Source organism: Piliocolobus tephrosceles, chromosome 12 (genome assembly GCF_002776525.5).
Source record: "Piliocolobus tephrosceles isolate RC106 chromosome 12, ASM277652v3, whole genome shotgun sequence".
Lineage (NCBI taxonomy): Eukaryota > Metazoa > Chordata > Mammalia > Primates > Cercopithecidae > Piliocolobus > Piliocolobus tephrosceles.
The window spans coordinates 101472129-101490144 of NC_045445.1; the positions used below are offsets into that span (position 1 = coordinate 101472129).

Genomic DNA, 18016 nt, shown 5'->3' on the forward strand with positions numbered 1-18016 from the left:
CTCTGTCTCAAAAAAAAAAAAAAAAAAAAAAAAGAATCCTTGTCCCTGATTACTGTACTTGGCTTGAGACATGAGTCTTTGGTCTTCTGGTCAAAGTTGACACAATGTATGTGGGATAGTGTAGGCTGCACTGTGACAGGGAGCCTTCTCCACTCTGTGGTCATGTGTCATGGCTGCCATGTGCCATCTTTGTGGGCTTTTGTTTTAGACAGATCCACAATTAAAGGAAGAAAACACATTTCCACCCCATGGTGCCTTCCTAGGAAGCCACCAGAGAACACATGCCACTGCACTCCAGCCTAGACAACAGAGACTCTGTCTAAAAAGAAAAAGAAAAGAAAAATAGAAACCTGTGAGTCAGGCTGATTGACTCAAGGAGTGCAAAGGTGATGAGTTAAAATTGGGGAAATGACATCATGATGGTTCACAGGAAGGACATGCAGTTTCCTTTTTTATTATTAATTTTTTTATTGTGGTAAAAATGCCTGACATAAAATTTACTATCTTAACAATTTCTTTTCTTTTTTTTTTTTTTTTTTTTTTTGAGACGGAGTCTTGCTCTGTCGCCCAGGCTAGAGTGCATCCTCTGGGACTTGGTTCAAATGTACCACCTGCCTAGTCACTCTTTCTAGACTCCATTATCTGCTCCCTCAGCTCTTTGAGTTAGGTCTGTTTTGTACATGTCAGTGCTTGCCACTTTGTACTGAGTGCTCACAAGGGCTAAGTGCCCTTGAGTACACGGATGAAGTGTCCATGAAAAGTTAGCTGAATGAACACATTTAGGTCCTTGAGTTTTTCCTTCTTCATATATCTGCCATTCTTTTGTTTTTCCCACTGCCTGTACCCAGTGATCTTCAGTTAGTTAATTGTGATTTCTCAGTCTGTGTCCAGTTGGAAACAGCTATGACCCTGCTCACCCTGATTTCAAGGGTCCTGCTGTAGGGAGGAGGGCAGTTTGTTTCATCTCTCCCATCAGAAACCACTTAGCCAGTCTGTCATTCCCATCCCATCGTCTTCCAGTTGTCAGCACCCACATCCCTCCTTGTGGTCAGGCACAGACTTGCTCAGGAGGGACACAGAAGGGTTCCTGACCTGTTTTGTGAGATAATGAGCAGGGAGAATGAGAAGTTGAAACTTAGATCAATGCTATGTAAGCATTTATTGTTATTATTATTAATTATGCTTTTAGGCCAGGTGTGCTATGCATCTGTGGTCCCATCTACTTGGGAGGCTGAGGTAGTGGGGATTGCTTAAGCCCGGGAGTTCCAGGCTACAGTGAACTATAATCACACCACTGTACTCCAGCCTGGGCAACAGAGCAAGACCCTGTCTCAAAAAAATATAAAAATAAAAATAAAATTTTTAAAAAATTGTCAAAACCAAACGGTAGCGTCAGGGAATGTGTATTTGTGTGATTAAATTATCGGGAAAGGCAAGAAAATGATGACTATAAAATTTAGTTTAGTGGTTCCCTTTAGTGAAGGAAGAGGCTTCAGACTGGGATGGGACATATGGGGGACTGACAAAGTTCCATTTCTTGAACAGGGGGGTGGTTACAAGACTGGTCGGCTTATAATAACTCACTAAACTGAACATTTGTTTGGCTTGGTTTTCTGATTGTATTAATTAGTAATGCTTTTGGCTGCAAAGAACAGAAAAACCTGGCTAATTCCTGCTTAAACAAATAGATATTTATCTTGGGTACCAGTGCTGGGGCTGATGTCCCAGCTTCCACTACAATCAAAAAATACTACACTGTCTTTCTGCTGCACTGTTCTGGGGTTTCAGTCACACATCAGTTGCCCCATGGAGGCAAGATGACTGCGTTGGTATCTGGCCTCTCTGCCCTCTTCCTGACAGGAAGAGGTGATGCTTTCTGCAAGAGAAGCTGGGAAAGTGGGTTTTTAGTTTTTGCAATCCTATGGTAGAAACCACTGAGAGAGGGTAGTTGGGTATGAGTGTTGAGAGAGAACACAGCTCTTGTGCATATATCTAGAGCGGTGGTTCTCAATCAGGGGCAATATTGCCCACACCCCCACCCCTGTCATTATTATTTTAAGCAACACACACACCATATTTCAAAGGCTTGGCACAAAGATAGAATTTATAAAATCTAATTAATCTTTTTTTTTGAGATGGAGTTTCACTCTTGTTGCCCAGGCTGGAGTGCAATGGCGCAGTCTCGGTTCACCACAACCTCTGCCCCCTGGGCTCAAGCGATTCTCCCACCTCAGCCTCTGGAGTAGCTGGGGTTACAGGCGCCCACCACCACACCCGGCTAATTTTGTATTTTTAGTAGAGACGAAGTTTCTCCATGTTGGTCAGGCTGGTCTCAAATCGCAACCTCCGTGATCTGCTCGCCTTGGCTTCCCAAAGTGCTGGGATTACAGGCGTGAGCCACCGCACCCAGCCTTTTTTTTTTTGAGATGGAGTTTCACTCCTGTTGCCCAGGCTGAAGTGCAATGGCACGATCTTGGCTCACTGCAACCTCCGCCTCCTGGGTTCAAGTGATTCTTTTGCCTCAGCCTCCCAAGTAGCTGAGATTACAGGCGTGTGCCACCATGCCTGGCTAATTTTGTATTTTTAGTAGAGACGGAATTTCACTGTGTTGGTCAGGCTGGTCTCAAACTCGTAATCTCAGGTGATCCACCTGCCTCGGCCTCCCAAAGTGCTGGAATTACAAGCGCGAGCCACCGTGCCGGCCAAAGTCTCATTAATCATTTGTATAATAACTTTTGTTATTTTAACCTTGGCTCTATTGAGCCAGAGAAATCAAAGAGATCTCAACACACTGGTGAAGTCAAATCACATTGATTGTCATTATTTTTTGAAGTTCTGTAACAGATACTTTCAAAGGGTGATGGGATCACAGTGGAAAGCATAGTGTTTTGGTGCGGTGTCATTAGACTCAAGCATCATATCAAAGCTCCTTCAGATAAGGAAGATTGCCGTTTTCATTTCTGCCACAGATAGACAAGTCTGTCTTTGATTCCCTTGCTATCTCTTGAATCACCCAGTCCCACCCAAGATAGAAATTGCCTCTATAAATCTGTAATCAGTGGTTTAAGGTCAGAAACCAAAACTAATTTCTCTGCTTTTGGCTCACTTTTCAGTGACTGTGCTGGCAATATTTAATGAATTGCATGCAGACGTGGATCTTTACGCACTTCTTTTTGGAGAGAGTGTCCTAAATGATGCTGTTGCCATTGTACTGTCCTCGTAAGTAGCAGTGTTTCTGCTGGAGAAGGGACACCTTGGTTTCCTGTATGCTTTGGGCTAAATTCAGAGGCTCATCTTAAATGTATTACATATTGAATTGGGTGTTTTTCTAAATGAGATTTATCAGCTTTGTGGATAAAATTATGTTGCTTAGTGTGCCCAGCAGCAATCAGAATGCTGACGCCAGTGTAACATGGTGGCTGCAGATTAAATTAAATGAACTTACCCTGGGCAATGCTGGCCGCAAATTAAATTAAATGAATTTACCCTGGCCAATGCTTAACAAAATGTAGATACCTATGTTTGTCGATATTTTCAGGTACCATGGTGTAAAACCAGTGCAGTCTTTTAAAACTGTCTCTTGTTTTTAAACTTCAGGTCTATTGTTGCCTACCAGCCAGCAGGACTGAACACTCATGCCTTTGATGCTGCTGCCTTTTTTAAGTCAGTTGGCATTTTTCTAGGTATATTTAGTGGCTCTTTTACCATGGGAGCTGTGACTGGTGTTGTGACTGCTCTAATATCCTTTTTGTAGTTTCAGTTAGGGCCTGGGTATGTGTGTGTGGCATTACACTTTCGAAAAGAAAGTTCTCAGCTGTTCTTTCAAATTGGAATCTTACATTGATTGTTCCACTGGGGTGTGATGGCTCCCGAAATATGTCACTTTGGTGAAGCATGACGGTTAGGTCCCTAGCTGAGAGTCTGAAAAAATGTTTAGGAATACAAGCCTAGACTTCGCTCTGTCTTCACCTTTGCTTTTTCTCTCCCTTTCTTGTGATCCAGTTGGAGCATCAGTTTTAGAGGGGCGAAAAGAGCTGAGGAGCCAGGAGGTGGCTGGGAATTAGGGACTACTGGCTGGGAAGTACTTTAGCCCCAGCTAGCTGCTGCCACCTGCTGTTCTGGGCCGCATGGTGTTATGTGGCGATAGCTAGTTAGTGGCCTTCCATAAGCAAAGGATGGCTGGGATTTAGTTTAAACAAACTAAAAAAACAAAATGTGGAAAGAGCAGGCATCCCTTCTACAGATGTGCTGAGTCCTGCATCATATCCTCTTTGGTGGGCAGTGCTATGTAATTTAAACCACATCATTCCAACATGTAATCAATATGGAAAAAAAACCAAAATTATGATAAAAAATAATTAATGAGATTTTATACATTCAATCTTTGTGGCAAGCCTTTGAAATATGGTATGTGTGCCGGGTGTGGTGGCTCACACCTGTAATCCCAGCACTTTGGGAGGCCAAGGCAGGCAGATCACCTGAGGTCAGGAGTTCGAGACCAGCTTGGCCAACATGGTGAAACCCTGTCTCTACTAAAAATACAAAAATTAGCTGGGTGTGGTGGTGCACGCCTGTAATCCCTGCTAATCAGGAGGTTGAGGCAGGTGAATCACTTGAACCTGGGAGGTGGAGATTGCAGTGAGCCCAGACCATGCCATTGCACTCCAGCTTGGGCAACAGAGCGAAATTCCATCTCAAAAAAAAAAAAAAAAGGAAGAAAGAGAGAAAGAGAGAAAGAGAGAGAGAGACAGACAGAAAGAAAGAAAGAAAGAAAGAAAGAAAGAAAGAAAGAAAGAAAGAAAGAAAGAAAGAAAATATGGTGTGTGTGTTGCTCTTACAACACATCTCAATTTGGAGTAGCCACATTGTAAGTGTTCAGCTACCACATTGGATAGCAGATTTAAATTGCTTTCTTCACAAGGGCCCTTTTGATGCCCTGGAGACATATATTGCTTAGTGAAATCCCTCATGAGACGCTTCTATGCTGGCCCTGTGTCGAATGGCACTGTTACAAGAAGGATCTCTGGTCCCAAAAGGTGACACCAGCACCTGGTAGCTGCCTCAAGAATTGTGCATTTCTTTCTTTCCTGTGCCTTCCTTAGGCACCTGTTGTGGACTCAGGTGGCCTCAGTGGTGCCCAGCAGTCAGGGTTTCACAGGCCTTGTCTTCACAGCCCTGCTGGAACCAACCCAACAAGCCAGCCTGACGTCATGACCATGCCTCTCAGAACCATGGCCATTCAAGGAGCACAGAAACCCAGTTGCCAGTTTCTCTAGAAAGCTGAATTTATTTAAAAACAAAACAAAACAAAAAAACCACCTTATTGACATATAATTTATATACCATTTAAATGTAATGGCTTTTGGTATATTACATGATAATATTTTTTTTGACAGAGTCTTGCTGTGTTGCCCAGGCTGGAGTGCAGTGGCGCGATCTCGGGTCACTGCAACCTCTGCCTCCTGGGTTCAGTCGATTCTCAGCCTTCTGAATAGCTGGGATTACAGATGTATGTCACCACATCCGGCTAATTTTTGTATTTTTAGTAGAGATGGGGTTTCAGTATGTTGGCCAGACTAGTTTCGAACTCCTGACCTTAGGTGATCCACCCACCTTGGCCTCCCAAAGTGCTAGGATTACAAGCATGAGCCACCGCGCCCTATGTGATTAATTTCTTAAAATTGTGGTAAAATATAGCTAACGAGATTTGTCATTTAACCATTTTTAAGTGCACAATTCCGTGGGGATTAAGTACATTCACAATGTCAGGTAGCCATCCCCCTGTCTACTTTCAGAATTTTTTCATCATCCCAAACAGAAGTTCCGTACCCATTGAACAGTATCTCACTGTTTCTTCCTCCAACCCCTACAAAACTTGTGTTCCACTGGAAAGCTTAATTTGTATTACTGAAGAAATCTCCAGCAGCTTTAGAGCCTCCGAAAAAAAAGGTTGAAGGGAAAGGCTAGCCCTTTGGGGAGGGGTCCTGGGCTAGTGGAGTATGGTTCTTGGTGGCCCTGATACATGTACTTGGAGACAGGGTCCTTGACAGAATGCCAACGTGACTAAGTTTACCAAACTACACTGCTTCCCCCTGCTGGAGACAGCGCTCTTCTTCCTCATGTCCTGGAGCACGTTTCTCTTGGCAGAAGCCTGCGGATTTACAGGTAGGTTTTCTCTACTCTTGCACCACCCTTCCCCTCACTGTAGTGGGGCCTGTGGGAACTTGAAGGAAGCAAAGAATTCTTAGGTAGCAACTGCATGGAGTTTAACTGTTCAGCAAGTGTCTGTATGAAGGATTGCTGAGCAAGGCTAGTGTTCTGTCTTAAATGGATTGTTTACTTTCCAAAAAGCTAGATTTTATTTTATTTTATTTTTTTAGAGATGGGGTCTTGCTCTGTCACCCAGGCTGGAGTGCAGCAGCACAATCATAGCTCACTGTAACCTCGAACTGCTAGGCTCAAGGGATCTTCCCCCTTCACCGTCCCAAGTAGCTGAGACTACAGGCACGTACCACACCCAGCTAATTTTTTTATTTTTTGTAGAGATAGAGTTTGCTATGTTGTCCAGGCTGGTCTCAAACTCCTGGCCTTAAGTGATCCTCCTGCCTCAGCCTCCCAAAGCACTGGGATTACAGGCATGAGCCACCATGCCTAGCCTGAAAAAGTAGATTTTAATGATAAAGTTTATCATTCCAAAGTCAGTTACATTTTTGAGTACTCATTCTAACTATAAGTAGATGTTAAGGTGCAAAGAATCTATTAAAATTTTATTTGTATATTTCCCTTGATTGCTATGTTATTTTATAAACGGTAGCAATGACAAGCAAAATACGTGTCCTTTAAAGGGTGATTTTGCAACTGCTCAGGTGAATGTGAACACGGTTTTTCATTGTTGTGTCTCTGGGCTATTTAATCATTGTTTTTCAATATCAAATTTTTATGGTGTCAGTTTCATATAGTATTAGTGTGGTGAAATGTGGTTTTACTTCTTCACATTCTTTCGTTTTTAAAAATCATTGAATTTTTCCATTAAAAAATTCAAGTACAGTTACTGTACATAATCCAAGTACTTAGGATGTACTTTTATCACCCTTTCAAAATACTGTAGCAAATCTTTATATGCAGCATTACAAAATGCCCCACTTCCTTAAAATTTAACAGTTATCTGTAAATGTGTAGGCAAAGTCCCAGGTGCGTCAGTTGTCTCGCACAACAAAATGATGACCTTTAACCAGAAATATAGAAGATCGGGGCTTGGATAAATGGAATAGTACTCTTGATCTGTTTTGTCTGAAGCCCTAGACTGTGAAAAAATATAGGCCAGGCACGGTGGCACATGCCTATTTAAACTCAACATTTTGGGGCCAAGGCAGGTGGATCCCTTGAGCTCAGGAGTTCAAGACCAGCCTGGGCAAGATGGAGAAACCCCATCTCTACAAAAAAATACAAAAATTAGCTGGGTGTGGTGGTGTGCACCTGTAGTCCCAGCTACTCAGGAGGCTGAGGTGGGAGGATCACTTGAACCTTGGAGATAGAGGCTGCAGTGAGTCAAGATCATGCCACTGCCCTCCACTGAGGGATATATAATATATAATCCACTTTGTCTCAAAAAATATATATGTATATAAAGCATTAGTTTGAAATTCAGTCCATTCATTCTAAAAACAGTGAGGAATATGACAAAAATTTGGATGGGCCCTCACAGTCTCTTTGAGGGAATGAATGCTATATGCCAACTACAGATGGTAGTTGGAGGAGTTTAGAGGAGGCAGTAGATACCATTAAAACTGGAACAAGGAGGGGATGTTGAGGTACTTGGCTTTGAAGGAAGGCAGGGTTGGGAGACAGAAACGTTGATATGAGGTGAGGGGTTGTAGGAGTGTTCAGTAGTGATAGGAAACTTTTTTTTTTCTTTTCTTTATTTCTTTTTTTTTTTGAGAAAAGGTTTCCCCCTGTTGCCCAGGCTGGAGTGCAGAGGTGTGATCAGGGCTCACTGCAGCCTCAGCCTCCCAGGCTCAAGCGATCCTCTCACCTCAGCCTCCCGAGTAGCTGGGACCACAGGCCCACATCACCACATCCAGCTAATTTTTTGTATTTTTGGTAGAAATGGGGTTTTACCATGTTTCCCAGGCTGGTCTCAAACTCCTGGGCTCAAGCCATCTGCCTGCCTTAGCCTCCTGCAGTGCTGGGATTACAGGTGTGAGCCACTGTGCCCGACCCAGCAATAGGAAAGTTTCAGAAATATTCAGGAAGTTGGATATGCTAGGCTTGCCTACCTTAACCTTTTGTTCCAGCAGGGTTTTTTTCCCCTGCCTCTTTATTTTCCATTGATTTTTTGGGGGGATGTTTTAACAGGTGTTGTAGCTGTCCTTTTCTGTGGAATCACACAAGCTCATTACACCTACAACAATCTGTCGGTGGAATCAAGAAGTCGAACCAAGCAGGTGAGAGAGAGGCTTGGTACTCACGAGTTGCTTGTTAACACAGGGAAGGGGGAACTGCAGGGTTTACAGCTTCCTTTTCCCTTCTCTGTGCAGCTCTTTGAGGTGTTACATTTCCTGGCAGAGAACTTCATCTTCTCCTACATGGGCCTGGCACTGTTTACCTTCCAGAAGCACGTTTTCAGCCCCATTTTCATCATTGGCGCTTTTGTATCCTTTTCTTATTCCACCATTTTCTACATGCAGAGACAACCACTGTTGGAGAAGCTATAGTAATAATAGTCATAATAATAATATAAAATAACAATAATATAATCATATAAAATATCATAAAATAATAATTACTATTTCTGTTTTGGGTAGGTGACTAAGTCCATGCTAGTTCGCAGCGTTTTTATGATGAATAAAAGAAGGCTTAAGTGGCATTTCATAACGCTGAATGTATTTGACTTAAAGGACTGCATGTATTCCAAGATCATCCTTTCGGCCTTTTCTGTGTAAGATGGCCTTTCTGTTAAACTGGTGCTCAGCAGGTGATAGTTTGTGTTGTAAAGTGCCCTTCTGGGTGAATCTAAAAGTCAGCAACCATGTCAGTCTCCAGTGTTATTTTTGACATTTCATTGCTCTATGAATTCCAACCCAGGAGGTGCCCTGATTTGGATGACCCAAAGGTTCTCCTCTTGCTCGTGACTACATCCACAATATGGGCAGCCCTTCCTCACACTGCCCAGGGTTGTTTGCAGGCAGTGACCCTACTTTTTCTCAAGCTTCCCTGCTGCTGCAGATCATGGTGGAAGACTCTTTCTCCCCACCCCCACCAAAAAAAGGAGAAGAAAAAAAAAAAACAAGGGGAAGAAAAGATAAAATAGAAAAATACTTGGTTCCTTGGTCTGGGCCCATTGTAAATGCAGTTTCTGGAAAAGAGACATAGTTTGCGGGATTGGCTTCTCTCATGTGCCTAGCAGTGGATGGACAGCTGAGGGTTTTGCTCACTTGGCCTCAGATACTATGTTTTTATTAAAGCGAACTTTTCTGGGGCTTGATTTCAAGATACTGAGCGCAGTCCCCTATTGCTGGACATTCACATTTGCCTTTTCTGAGGCCTCATGGTTATCCTTAGATTTTGGAATGCTGGCAAAAAAGGAGTGTTTTTCTCTCTGGGCTTAATTTATTGTGCAGGAATGACTGACACTCACCAAGCTGCTGGACAGTGACAGTGGCCTAATGCAATACTGGAATCCTTCTAGTGTGAGAGCCTCCTACGCTTAAACCGGTGGCTCATTTCTTGGATTTCCATGCTTACCAGACTAATAGCTAAAAATCTGCAAGACCAGTGTTTTTATTCTTTTTTGAGAAAGACCTTGCATGTTGTTTTGATTTGTATTCCTAGCATGACACCCTGTGAGAGATAGTGAGAGCACAGCCCTGTTTACAGATGAGGGCCTGGCAGAGGCCAAGCCGGTCCTCTGCAGATCCTAACTGCTGCTTACCACTTAAGGACTTTTGCTTCTCTTCTGGGATACAATGTACTTTGTAAGCATTACCTCGTTCTTTCTGCTTAAAACAAAACAGAAAGAAAACGGAAGAAAAACAGGCAGTGCTTTACCCTGCAGGAGACGGAGAAGATAGTTCCGCCCTGGCTTCTGTCTGAAACAGCTGCAGCTCCTGCAGCTGGTGTTTTGCCAAAACGGAAGCTCCCTGTTCCTCTGGCTCCCACAGACGTTCCCTTCTCTGACCAGGGCAGTGTGCAGCTCTCTCAGCTGGGCACTGTTCTAAACTCAGAAGTGACAAAGGACCAGTTTCCCTGAATTCTTTGGTTTCCACAACAGAGTTCCTTTTTCCACCCTCCTTTTCCATTTCTTACATCTCCAAAAGCCATTTTAGCTACTTAGGTAGAGAAATATCTCCCTGGGTTCATTCCTGTGAGTGATGTGAATGTCTTTTAGTGTTATGAATATTTTAAATTTCCCCACCTCTTATTTGCAGGCTCTTTCTGGCCATTAAAATCTCTGATGTTTACTTGCAAATGAAGCCTGCGAGCGCTTATCCAGCAAACTTTTTCTTTATAGTTTGACTGCAGGATTAGCAATTTTTTTCTTCTAGTGCCTTTTCTTTTAGTAGAGCCCAGCACACACTGTTTGCTTCTCTCAACTGCCCTCTCCTGCCGTGGTACTTTAGCTTATTCTGGACTCCTTTTTAGATAGATTTAGATAGATAGATAGATAGATAGACAGACAGATAGATAGATAGATAGATAGATAGATAGATAGATAGATAGATACCAGTTGAATTAAATCAAGAAGTTACAACAGTGTGTTTAACAAGCTAGAAATGATCTCTATGAATCAGGAGGTGGGGAAGCTTAGCCAAACTACTCCCATTTTGTTGCTGAGAAACTTGTCTGAGGGAAACTAGGCAGCCGGGCTTCTTTGGGCAGCTCTCTGGACTATAATGAGGCGTCACAGTATTCCTAAAATTCCCTGCTCAGCCGGAGGCTGTGTGGAATGCCATTCTGGAAACTGTTGGGCCCTTAACCTCCACCTGTGGTCAGGTTGCCATCTTCCTGGGCAGAGCCGCGCACATCTACCCGCTTTCCTTCTTCCTCAACTTGGGCAGAAGGCATAAGATTGGCTGGAATTTTCAACACATGATGATGTTTTCAGGTAAAAAGGCGTAAGTGTAAAGAAAATGAGTTTTATTCAGCAGGTAACAAGAATATGACTAAAATATAATTGATAAAGTTCATAAAAAGGCAAGCATTCAAGTTTCTGGTCCGTTTGTGTCCCCTGCAGTGAGGAATAGACAGATGTACATGTTCAATTGAATTAGTGTTGATTTTGCAAACCATACTACCAAATGTGAACGTTCTTCCCCAAATTATTTGCATTTCTATTTCATCACTACCACTCAAGGGACCTGGAGATATGGTGTTTAAAGTGCTTGATTGTTTTCTAGAAGATCTTCATAACCCTTAAGCTTTCTGAAGGGTGCCAGGTCTAGAATTAGAAGGAAAAGAGCTCCTGATGAGAAAGAGCACTGGCCAAGTCACTCAGCACCTCCCAGCTGCAGTATCCTCTCTTGTAAAATAATGAAATTGAACTAATTAGCTGAGATCCCCCAGCTCTCACTTTCTGTGGAGCAAAAGAAATAAAATACACTCATGTAAGCAAGGGGGACCCAACACTGGAATTTAATAGCTGTGACCATCCTGCTGAATTGACACTGTCTCCCGCATGCCCCCCCTTTTCCCTGTAAAGCTCAGAAGTCTGGAGAAGCCACTGAGGGGACAAAGGACAATAAAGAAAGCTGTGGAAGTAGAGTAAGGAGAGAGCAACTGGCATGAGTGGATGATGCAGTGGGGGTGGTAAGCGTCAGCTTTATATAAATGAGACTGAAGTTAGAGCATTTCTGCAGAACAGAGGGAGGAGAAGTTAGTTGCAGAAGGCTACTGTGACCCTTAAAAGCACCTCTGTCCTTTAAGACAGAGAGTGAGTTGCAGCCACCATTACTGCCATGCAGTAGTTATCGGGGGGCTCACAGAGTCATAGTGAAATCAAACCAACAGGCACTGCTCAGTAAAGCAGTCATTTTGTCTCACACTAGCTTGCCTCTGAACTTAGATACAGGTATAGTCCTCTAAGATGATTTCCTTTTACTCTGACAAACATTTATTGAGCATCCTCTTTTTTTGGTCGGGGGGACGGAGTCTCGCTTTGTCGCCCAGGCTGGAGTGCAGTGGCCGGATCTCGGCTCACTGCAAGCTCCGCCTCCCGGGTTTATGCCGTTCTCCTGCCTCAGCCTCCCGAGTAGCTGGGACTACAGGCGCCCGCCACCTCACCCGGCTAGTTTTTTGTATTTTTTAGTAGAGACGGGGTTTCACTGTGTTAGCCAGGATGGTCTTGATCTCCTGACCTTGTGATCCGCCCATCTCGGCCTCCCAAAGTGCTGGGATTACAGGCTTGAGCCACCGTGCCTGGCCAGAGCATCCTCTTTTCATAAGCCACAGCTTTAGGTTGTGGAGGATGCAAAGACCAGCCTCCTTCACGGAGCTGACAGTCTGCTGGGGGGAGGCAGGTAGACAAAGAGTTAATTTTCTTCCAAGAGAGGTTGGTGAATTGCACAAAAGAGGTCTGAAAGAAACGTGGACAAGAAGAGAATGGCTTAGGGCCATCTTCACTAAGGGAGTGGCCTTTTAGCTAGGCTTGGAAGAATGGAATTTCAGGAGGCAGCAGTTTGGGAAGGCAGAAAAGCATTGGCATGCCTGGCTTGTTTAGGGAAGGGCAGCAGTCTGGTTTAAATGTCAGATACATGGAATAATTCAGAAAGAGGGTGAGGTTGACCACCATTGCTGCCTACAAGCTGTTGCTGATCTGGCACGGGGAGAGTGCCTGGAACCTGGAGAACTGCTTCAGTGGCTGGAAGGACACCTCCCTGAGCCTGGGGGTCACAAGGAGGTGAAGTGAGGTAGACAGGCACTGCAAGATGCTGGCTATAAGTTCAACATCTGCTTCACCTCAGTGCAGAAGAAAGCAATCTGGGTCCTCTGGACAGTGCCAGATGCCACTGACCTGATACGGCTGCCCATAGTGAGGACTTGGCATCTTAATGAGTGGCACTCTGGGCTTCTGACCGACCTCCATAAAGCAGAAACTGCTGCCAACCATGGTAAAGATCTGGAGGCGCTCCTGTGATGTCCCACCACCTCTCATAGAGCCCAATCATCCCTTCTACAGCAGCATCAGTAAAGATCGCAGGTATGTAGACCTCACTGAAGATCAGCTACCCTCTTGTGAGGGTCTGAAGGACACTTCTGCCAGACCTCTGCCCCTTTGGAATGAAGAAATAGTTCCCCAGATTAAGGAGGGGAAATGCGTACTGATTACAGCCCATGGCAACAGCCTCCCCGGCATTGTCAAGCATCTGGAGGGTCTCTCTGCAGAGAGGAACCTGCCGACTCCTATTCCTGTTGTCTGTGAATTGGACAAGAACTTGAAGCACATCAGGCGCATGCAGTTCCTGGGGGATGAAGAGACCGTGTGTAAAGCCATGGAAGCTGTGGCTGCCCAGGGCAAAGTGAAGAGGTAAAGGCCAGCGGATAGACTACTTTCCCTGGGAACACCCCCCTTGCCCATCCCTTTCTCTGTCCCTCCCCACTGCACGTGTCACACTGACCACGTCTGTAGGCATCTGAAGTTGTAGCTGCAGATGGGTACCAGTGACTCCCATTTTTCATTTCAGCCATTTTTCTCCTGCAGCCACTGTCTTCACACAATCTAGTCAAGATAGCACCTCCAGGGAGGGCACGGCTTCTCAGTCCAAGCCCAGGGAAAACTCTCCTTATCCAAAAGAGTTGAGAGGTAGTGACTTGGGTTTTTACCAGGGTTTTGTGTACTAAGGACCTGCTCGAGTAGGAGATAGGGAGGAACCATGCTAAGGCACGGCCAATGAGGAGAAGCAAGAGAGCCTGTTTGCCCCCAGGAGCCAGTCCTGTGTTCTTCTGTAGTCAGGCCACTGCCCGGAGGGCTCTAGTCATTCCAGTGGAAGATGAATGTAACCAGCATGGTGATGTAAAAACAAAAAAACGGTTTCCTTCCTGACCCCAGAGGGGCCGGCTCTACTTGATGGGTGGGATCAATCCTGAATTAAGTTTCTGTTGCATTTATTTTACAAAAACGAAGTATATAAATAATACAAAACAAAAGTCCTTGTGGGGTTTCTAGTGGCAGTTGAAATAATCCCACATGTGATCATCAGAAAATAAACCATTCCTTATACCAATATGGCACAAGCTCCTTGACTTGAAAGGGGTAGGAGTGCCTCCTGCTGTGTGTTTTAGAATCCCTGCCCCGCCTTGTTTCATCGCAGTGAAATGCCTCTTGATCATGTGCAAGTGTGTCTTTCACTGCCTGTTTTCTGAATCATGTTTTAGTTACTTGGCCCTGCCACATGGGCCCGGTACTCATTTTGAGCATAACTGTACTAAATCTTTTTTCCAAATCAGTATAAGAAAGGAATGATATGGAAGAAAAAAGGAAAAAAAAAAAAAAAAAAAGAAGGTGAGGTTGGAAAGGAGAATTGTATCTAAACTCATAATTTTCACCCTCTAGGTTACATCAGAATTGCCCATTGGGCTTGTTAAAGCACAGGTTGCTGGGCCTCACTGTCTGATTCTGGGGATATGGAGTGGGTTCTTCTAATATTTCTGAGCTGCCGCTGCTGCTGGTTTGAAAACCACACTTTGAGAACCACTACTGTAGAGTGGAGACCTCAGAGAAGCTCCAGTGCTGTGCCAAAGAGTTTGAGCTTCACTCAAGAGCAGCAGGGACACATTCAGAGCTTGGTGAAGAGGATGGTGATAAGCTTCTATGTACATATTAGGAATATGCCAGTGGACAAGAGGAAGATTAGTTGGAGCTAACCCTGTCATCTAGGTCAACTTAAATATGCTCATTGGCTTCTGTACTAAAAAGCTGAGAAGTGTACAGTGCTGTTTAATGATATTTCCAATAAAAGACATTTTATGCTGGGAGAAATCTGCCTATCAAAAGGAACTCATTCATCAAGGCTATGAAAGACCTGAGGTCTCACTTTCATATTGCTTACCATGCTTACCTAATGAAATTAAGAAAAATATATTCTGCGTGGTCTCTCTCTGATGCCCAAGTTTTCTTCTTTAAGTCAACATCCCTTGAGAGGCTTAAATGTTGACCCTTGACATAGCTGGCTGGCTGTAGGGTGACCTAGATGTGTATAAATATTTCACTAGGACAGATGACTAGAAAACATCAACTTTGTTTTCAGTGTAACTTTTATTGATGTCACTCTTCTTTAGTGAATTGTAGTGAAGTGCTCAGATTACATATATTAATAATTGTGAAATTGCGAAAAGTAGAAAAATGTACAAAGAGATATAGTAAGTCTAACTTTTCATTCTCTCGCATGTTATACACATAATCTTCCCCATGGTGAATAAAAATTAATACTAGATATAAAGACTATAGATTCAGTCTTTTTTTTTTTCTTTTTTTCTTTTTTTCTTTTTTTTTTTTTTGAGACACAGCCTCACTGTGTCCTCCAGGCTGGAGTGCAGTGGCACCATGTCGGCTCACTGCAACCTCTGCCTCCAGGATTCAAGTGATTCTCCCACCTCAACCTCCCCATTAGCAGGGAACTACAGGCACATGCCATCATGCCTGGCTAATTTTTGTATTTTTGGTAGAGATAGTGTTTCACCATGTTGGTCAGGCTGGTCTCAAACTCCTGACCTCAGGTGATCTGCCCACCTTTGCCTCCCAAAATGCTGGGATTATAGGCATGAGCCCCTACACCCAGCCAGATTCAGTCTTTACTATAAAATAAATTATGAGCATGATATGGGAAAGGAACGAAAGAGCTTAGAAAGATGAACTCCAAAACATTAAACTGATGGTATTAATCTTAAAATCCATAATGCAGATCAGGTATCAGCAAACTACACCCCCTGGGCCAAATCTGGCCACTGCCTGTCTTCACATAGCCCATGAGCTAAGAATGTCTTATACAGATGAATGTTTGCACTCTGTTTGATGCTAGACATGCACTCTATTTGATGCTAGACAACACTGACTTTGAAACAACAGTTAAGCAAAATATCCCCTCCAGGAAGAATTTCCCTCTTTTCGTTATTAGACCTGTATTACAACAAAGTGGCCTCAATTATTATTATTGATTTTTGATAATAAACATTTGTGGAAATGTTCGTCTCTTTGATCTAAGTACCCACATAATATTCTTGATTTTGTCTCTTGGCCCAGAAAACCTAAAATCTTTAATATCTGGCCAGTTACAGAAAGAGTTGACCACCCCTGATGTAGATTGGGTTATATTTTCACTTCTCTGTGTGGTTTCCCCTTTTGCTAAGGAAATGCTGAACTGTGTTCCACAAATTTGAATACTCGTACCTAGCCTGTTTTTTAAGTTTATATTGACTGTGTGGTGCTTGGGTTGTGTTGGGATCACAGTTTTAGCTTATATTATTATTACTTACTTATATTTATTTTTACTTCATGTTACTAGCAGGAGAATCATTTAAGTAATAGGAGTGTTATTATTCTGAAAAAGTGCTGTACAAAGCAGTACGATGCTTTTTCATTGTGTTCGGGAGTTTTGCAAAAGACAGCATCAAATAAAAGAAAATCATGCCTTTAAGGTTCTTCTTTCTGAGTAAGACAACTTGGCCCCTGAAGCATGAATGAATAGAGTTTATTAGCCCCAAATGGCAGCAGTGGATTTTGAGACAACATTGTCATTTAATTCTTATAAGCAGATCTTCTTTGGTCCCTGCAGGCCTCAGGGGAGCAATGGCATTTGCGTTGGCCATCCGTGACACGGCATCCTATGCTCGCCAGATGATGTTCACAACCACCCTTCTCATCGTGTTCTTCACCGTCTGGATCATTGGAGGAGGCACAACACCCATGTTGTCATGGCTTAACATCAGGTTGGTTTGGAACCAAGGCTAATTGAGTATGTCAGTTGTCACTGTTTCTGAGAATGTTCAACAACCTGTGCAGGGTGTGCTTCTTTAGTTCATGGAAGCCTTTTACAGTCTTTGGTTTTGTTTGTGAGGAGGGATTAACGATTTTTTTTTAAACAATAAGTAAAAGTTTGGAGTATGGGGTTTTCCAGGAGAAAAAAATGTAGTCATTAAAAATTTTTGTCAGTGCAAACGTACAAAGAATGAGAAGTGCCTGGATCTTGCTAGAACAGTGACATTAGAGCAAAAATTTTAAAAGTCTTAAAGCTGCAGGACAGAAAATAGACCAAGAGCCCCTGGCAGAGTCCAGTATTTCATGTTCCTTTGAAATGAAATCCAGACTCTGAAGAACAAGCTCACCAGCCAGATATAGAGGCAGTTAGAGTTTTATTTTAGCATGAAGCTGTATGCTGTCTCTTGTTGCTTGAGTGTACAAAAGAGGTGACATTTCCTGGGTAACCCTCACCTGTTGCAGTTTCATGGACGTCCTCTGCCTGTGGCTTTGTAGCTGTGTCAGGACAGAAGGAGCACTGATACGAGTTTGACTTTTTCAAGAACGCCTGAATTCCAAATTGTGTTTGTGAGCTCCAGCATCTTATGGTAAAGAGGTCATTGGAAATAGGGTTCAAGAGACCCACAGCCCAACTCTGGCTTGAATTAAAGACAAGCCTCTCATGTGTTTGGGCCTCAGGTTTCCTCAGCGTTGAGTGAAGATGCTCTGCCAGGTGATCTCAAGGGCACTTCAGCTGTAAGTGTTGTGCTGCACATCACTGGATGTGCTCTGGCCACTTGCCACAATTTCAGGTCTGCACAGGGTGACCGTGTTGCGGAACAACAAGACTTGGGTAGTGCAAAGGTGTGAAGAAAACTTCTTTGAAAAGCCACATGGTGGCAATGGTTTTTCTTTCTCTGCTGGCTTTTTTAGTTTGTATTCTCTAGACTGTAGAATGCCCGAGACAGCTGCACAGCGTACATACCTCGGAGGAGAGAAAATGAACAGAGATCTCCCAGTCATCCTTGGAGGTGGGGGGAAGAAACTAAAATTTGAGAGAATCATCTC

At 43.5% G+C, this 18016-nt stretch overlaps 2 protein-coding genes across 7 annotated transcripts in view; both read left to right on the top strand.

Moving 5' to 3' along the window:
• Positions 1 to 18016, top strand: part of SLC9A7 (solute carrier family 9 member A7) — a 147241-nt gene that overhangs the window by 90444 nt on the left and 38781 nt on the right. For all 6 annotated transcript variants that reach the window (XM_023202761.1, XM_023202766.1, XM_031936589.1 and 3 more), the window contains exons 6-12: positions 3114 to 3219; positions 3598 to 3739; positions 6060 to 6165; positions 8356 to 8444; positions 8538 to 8651; positions 10993 to 11104; positions 16767 to 16920. In XM_023202761.1, the coding sequence (XP_023058529.1) occupies positions 3114 to 3219; positions 3598 to 3739; positions 6060 to 6165; positions 8356 to 8444; positions 8538 to 8651; positions 10993 to 11104; positions 16767 to 16920 (823 nt within the window). The remainder of the gene's footprint in view (positions 1 to 3113; positions 3220 to 3597; positions 3740 to 6059; positions 6166 to 8355; positions 8445 to 8537; positions 8652 to 10992; positions 11105 to 16766; positions 16921 to 18016) is intronic.
• On the top strand, positions 12321 to 13526 carry LOC111536396 (phosphoglycerate mutase 1-like). Its single transcript, XM_023202783.1, has one exon. It carries the CDS (start codon positions 13104 to 13106, stop codon positions 13524 to 13526), a length of 423 nt encoding a protein of 140 aa, XP_023058551.1. The 5' UTR covers positions 12321 to 13103.

Bases quoted from the DNA above. Each gene is read 5' to 3' on its own strand.
- LOC111536396 (XM_023202783.1), top strand. From the start codon at position 13,104: ATGGTAAAGATCTGGAGGCGCTCCTGTGATGTCCCACCACCTCTCATA.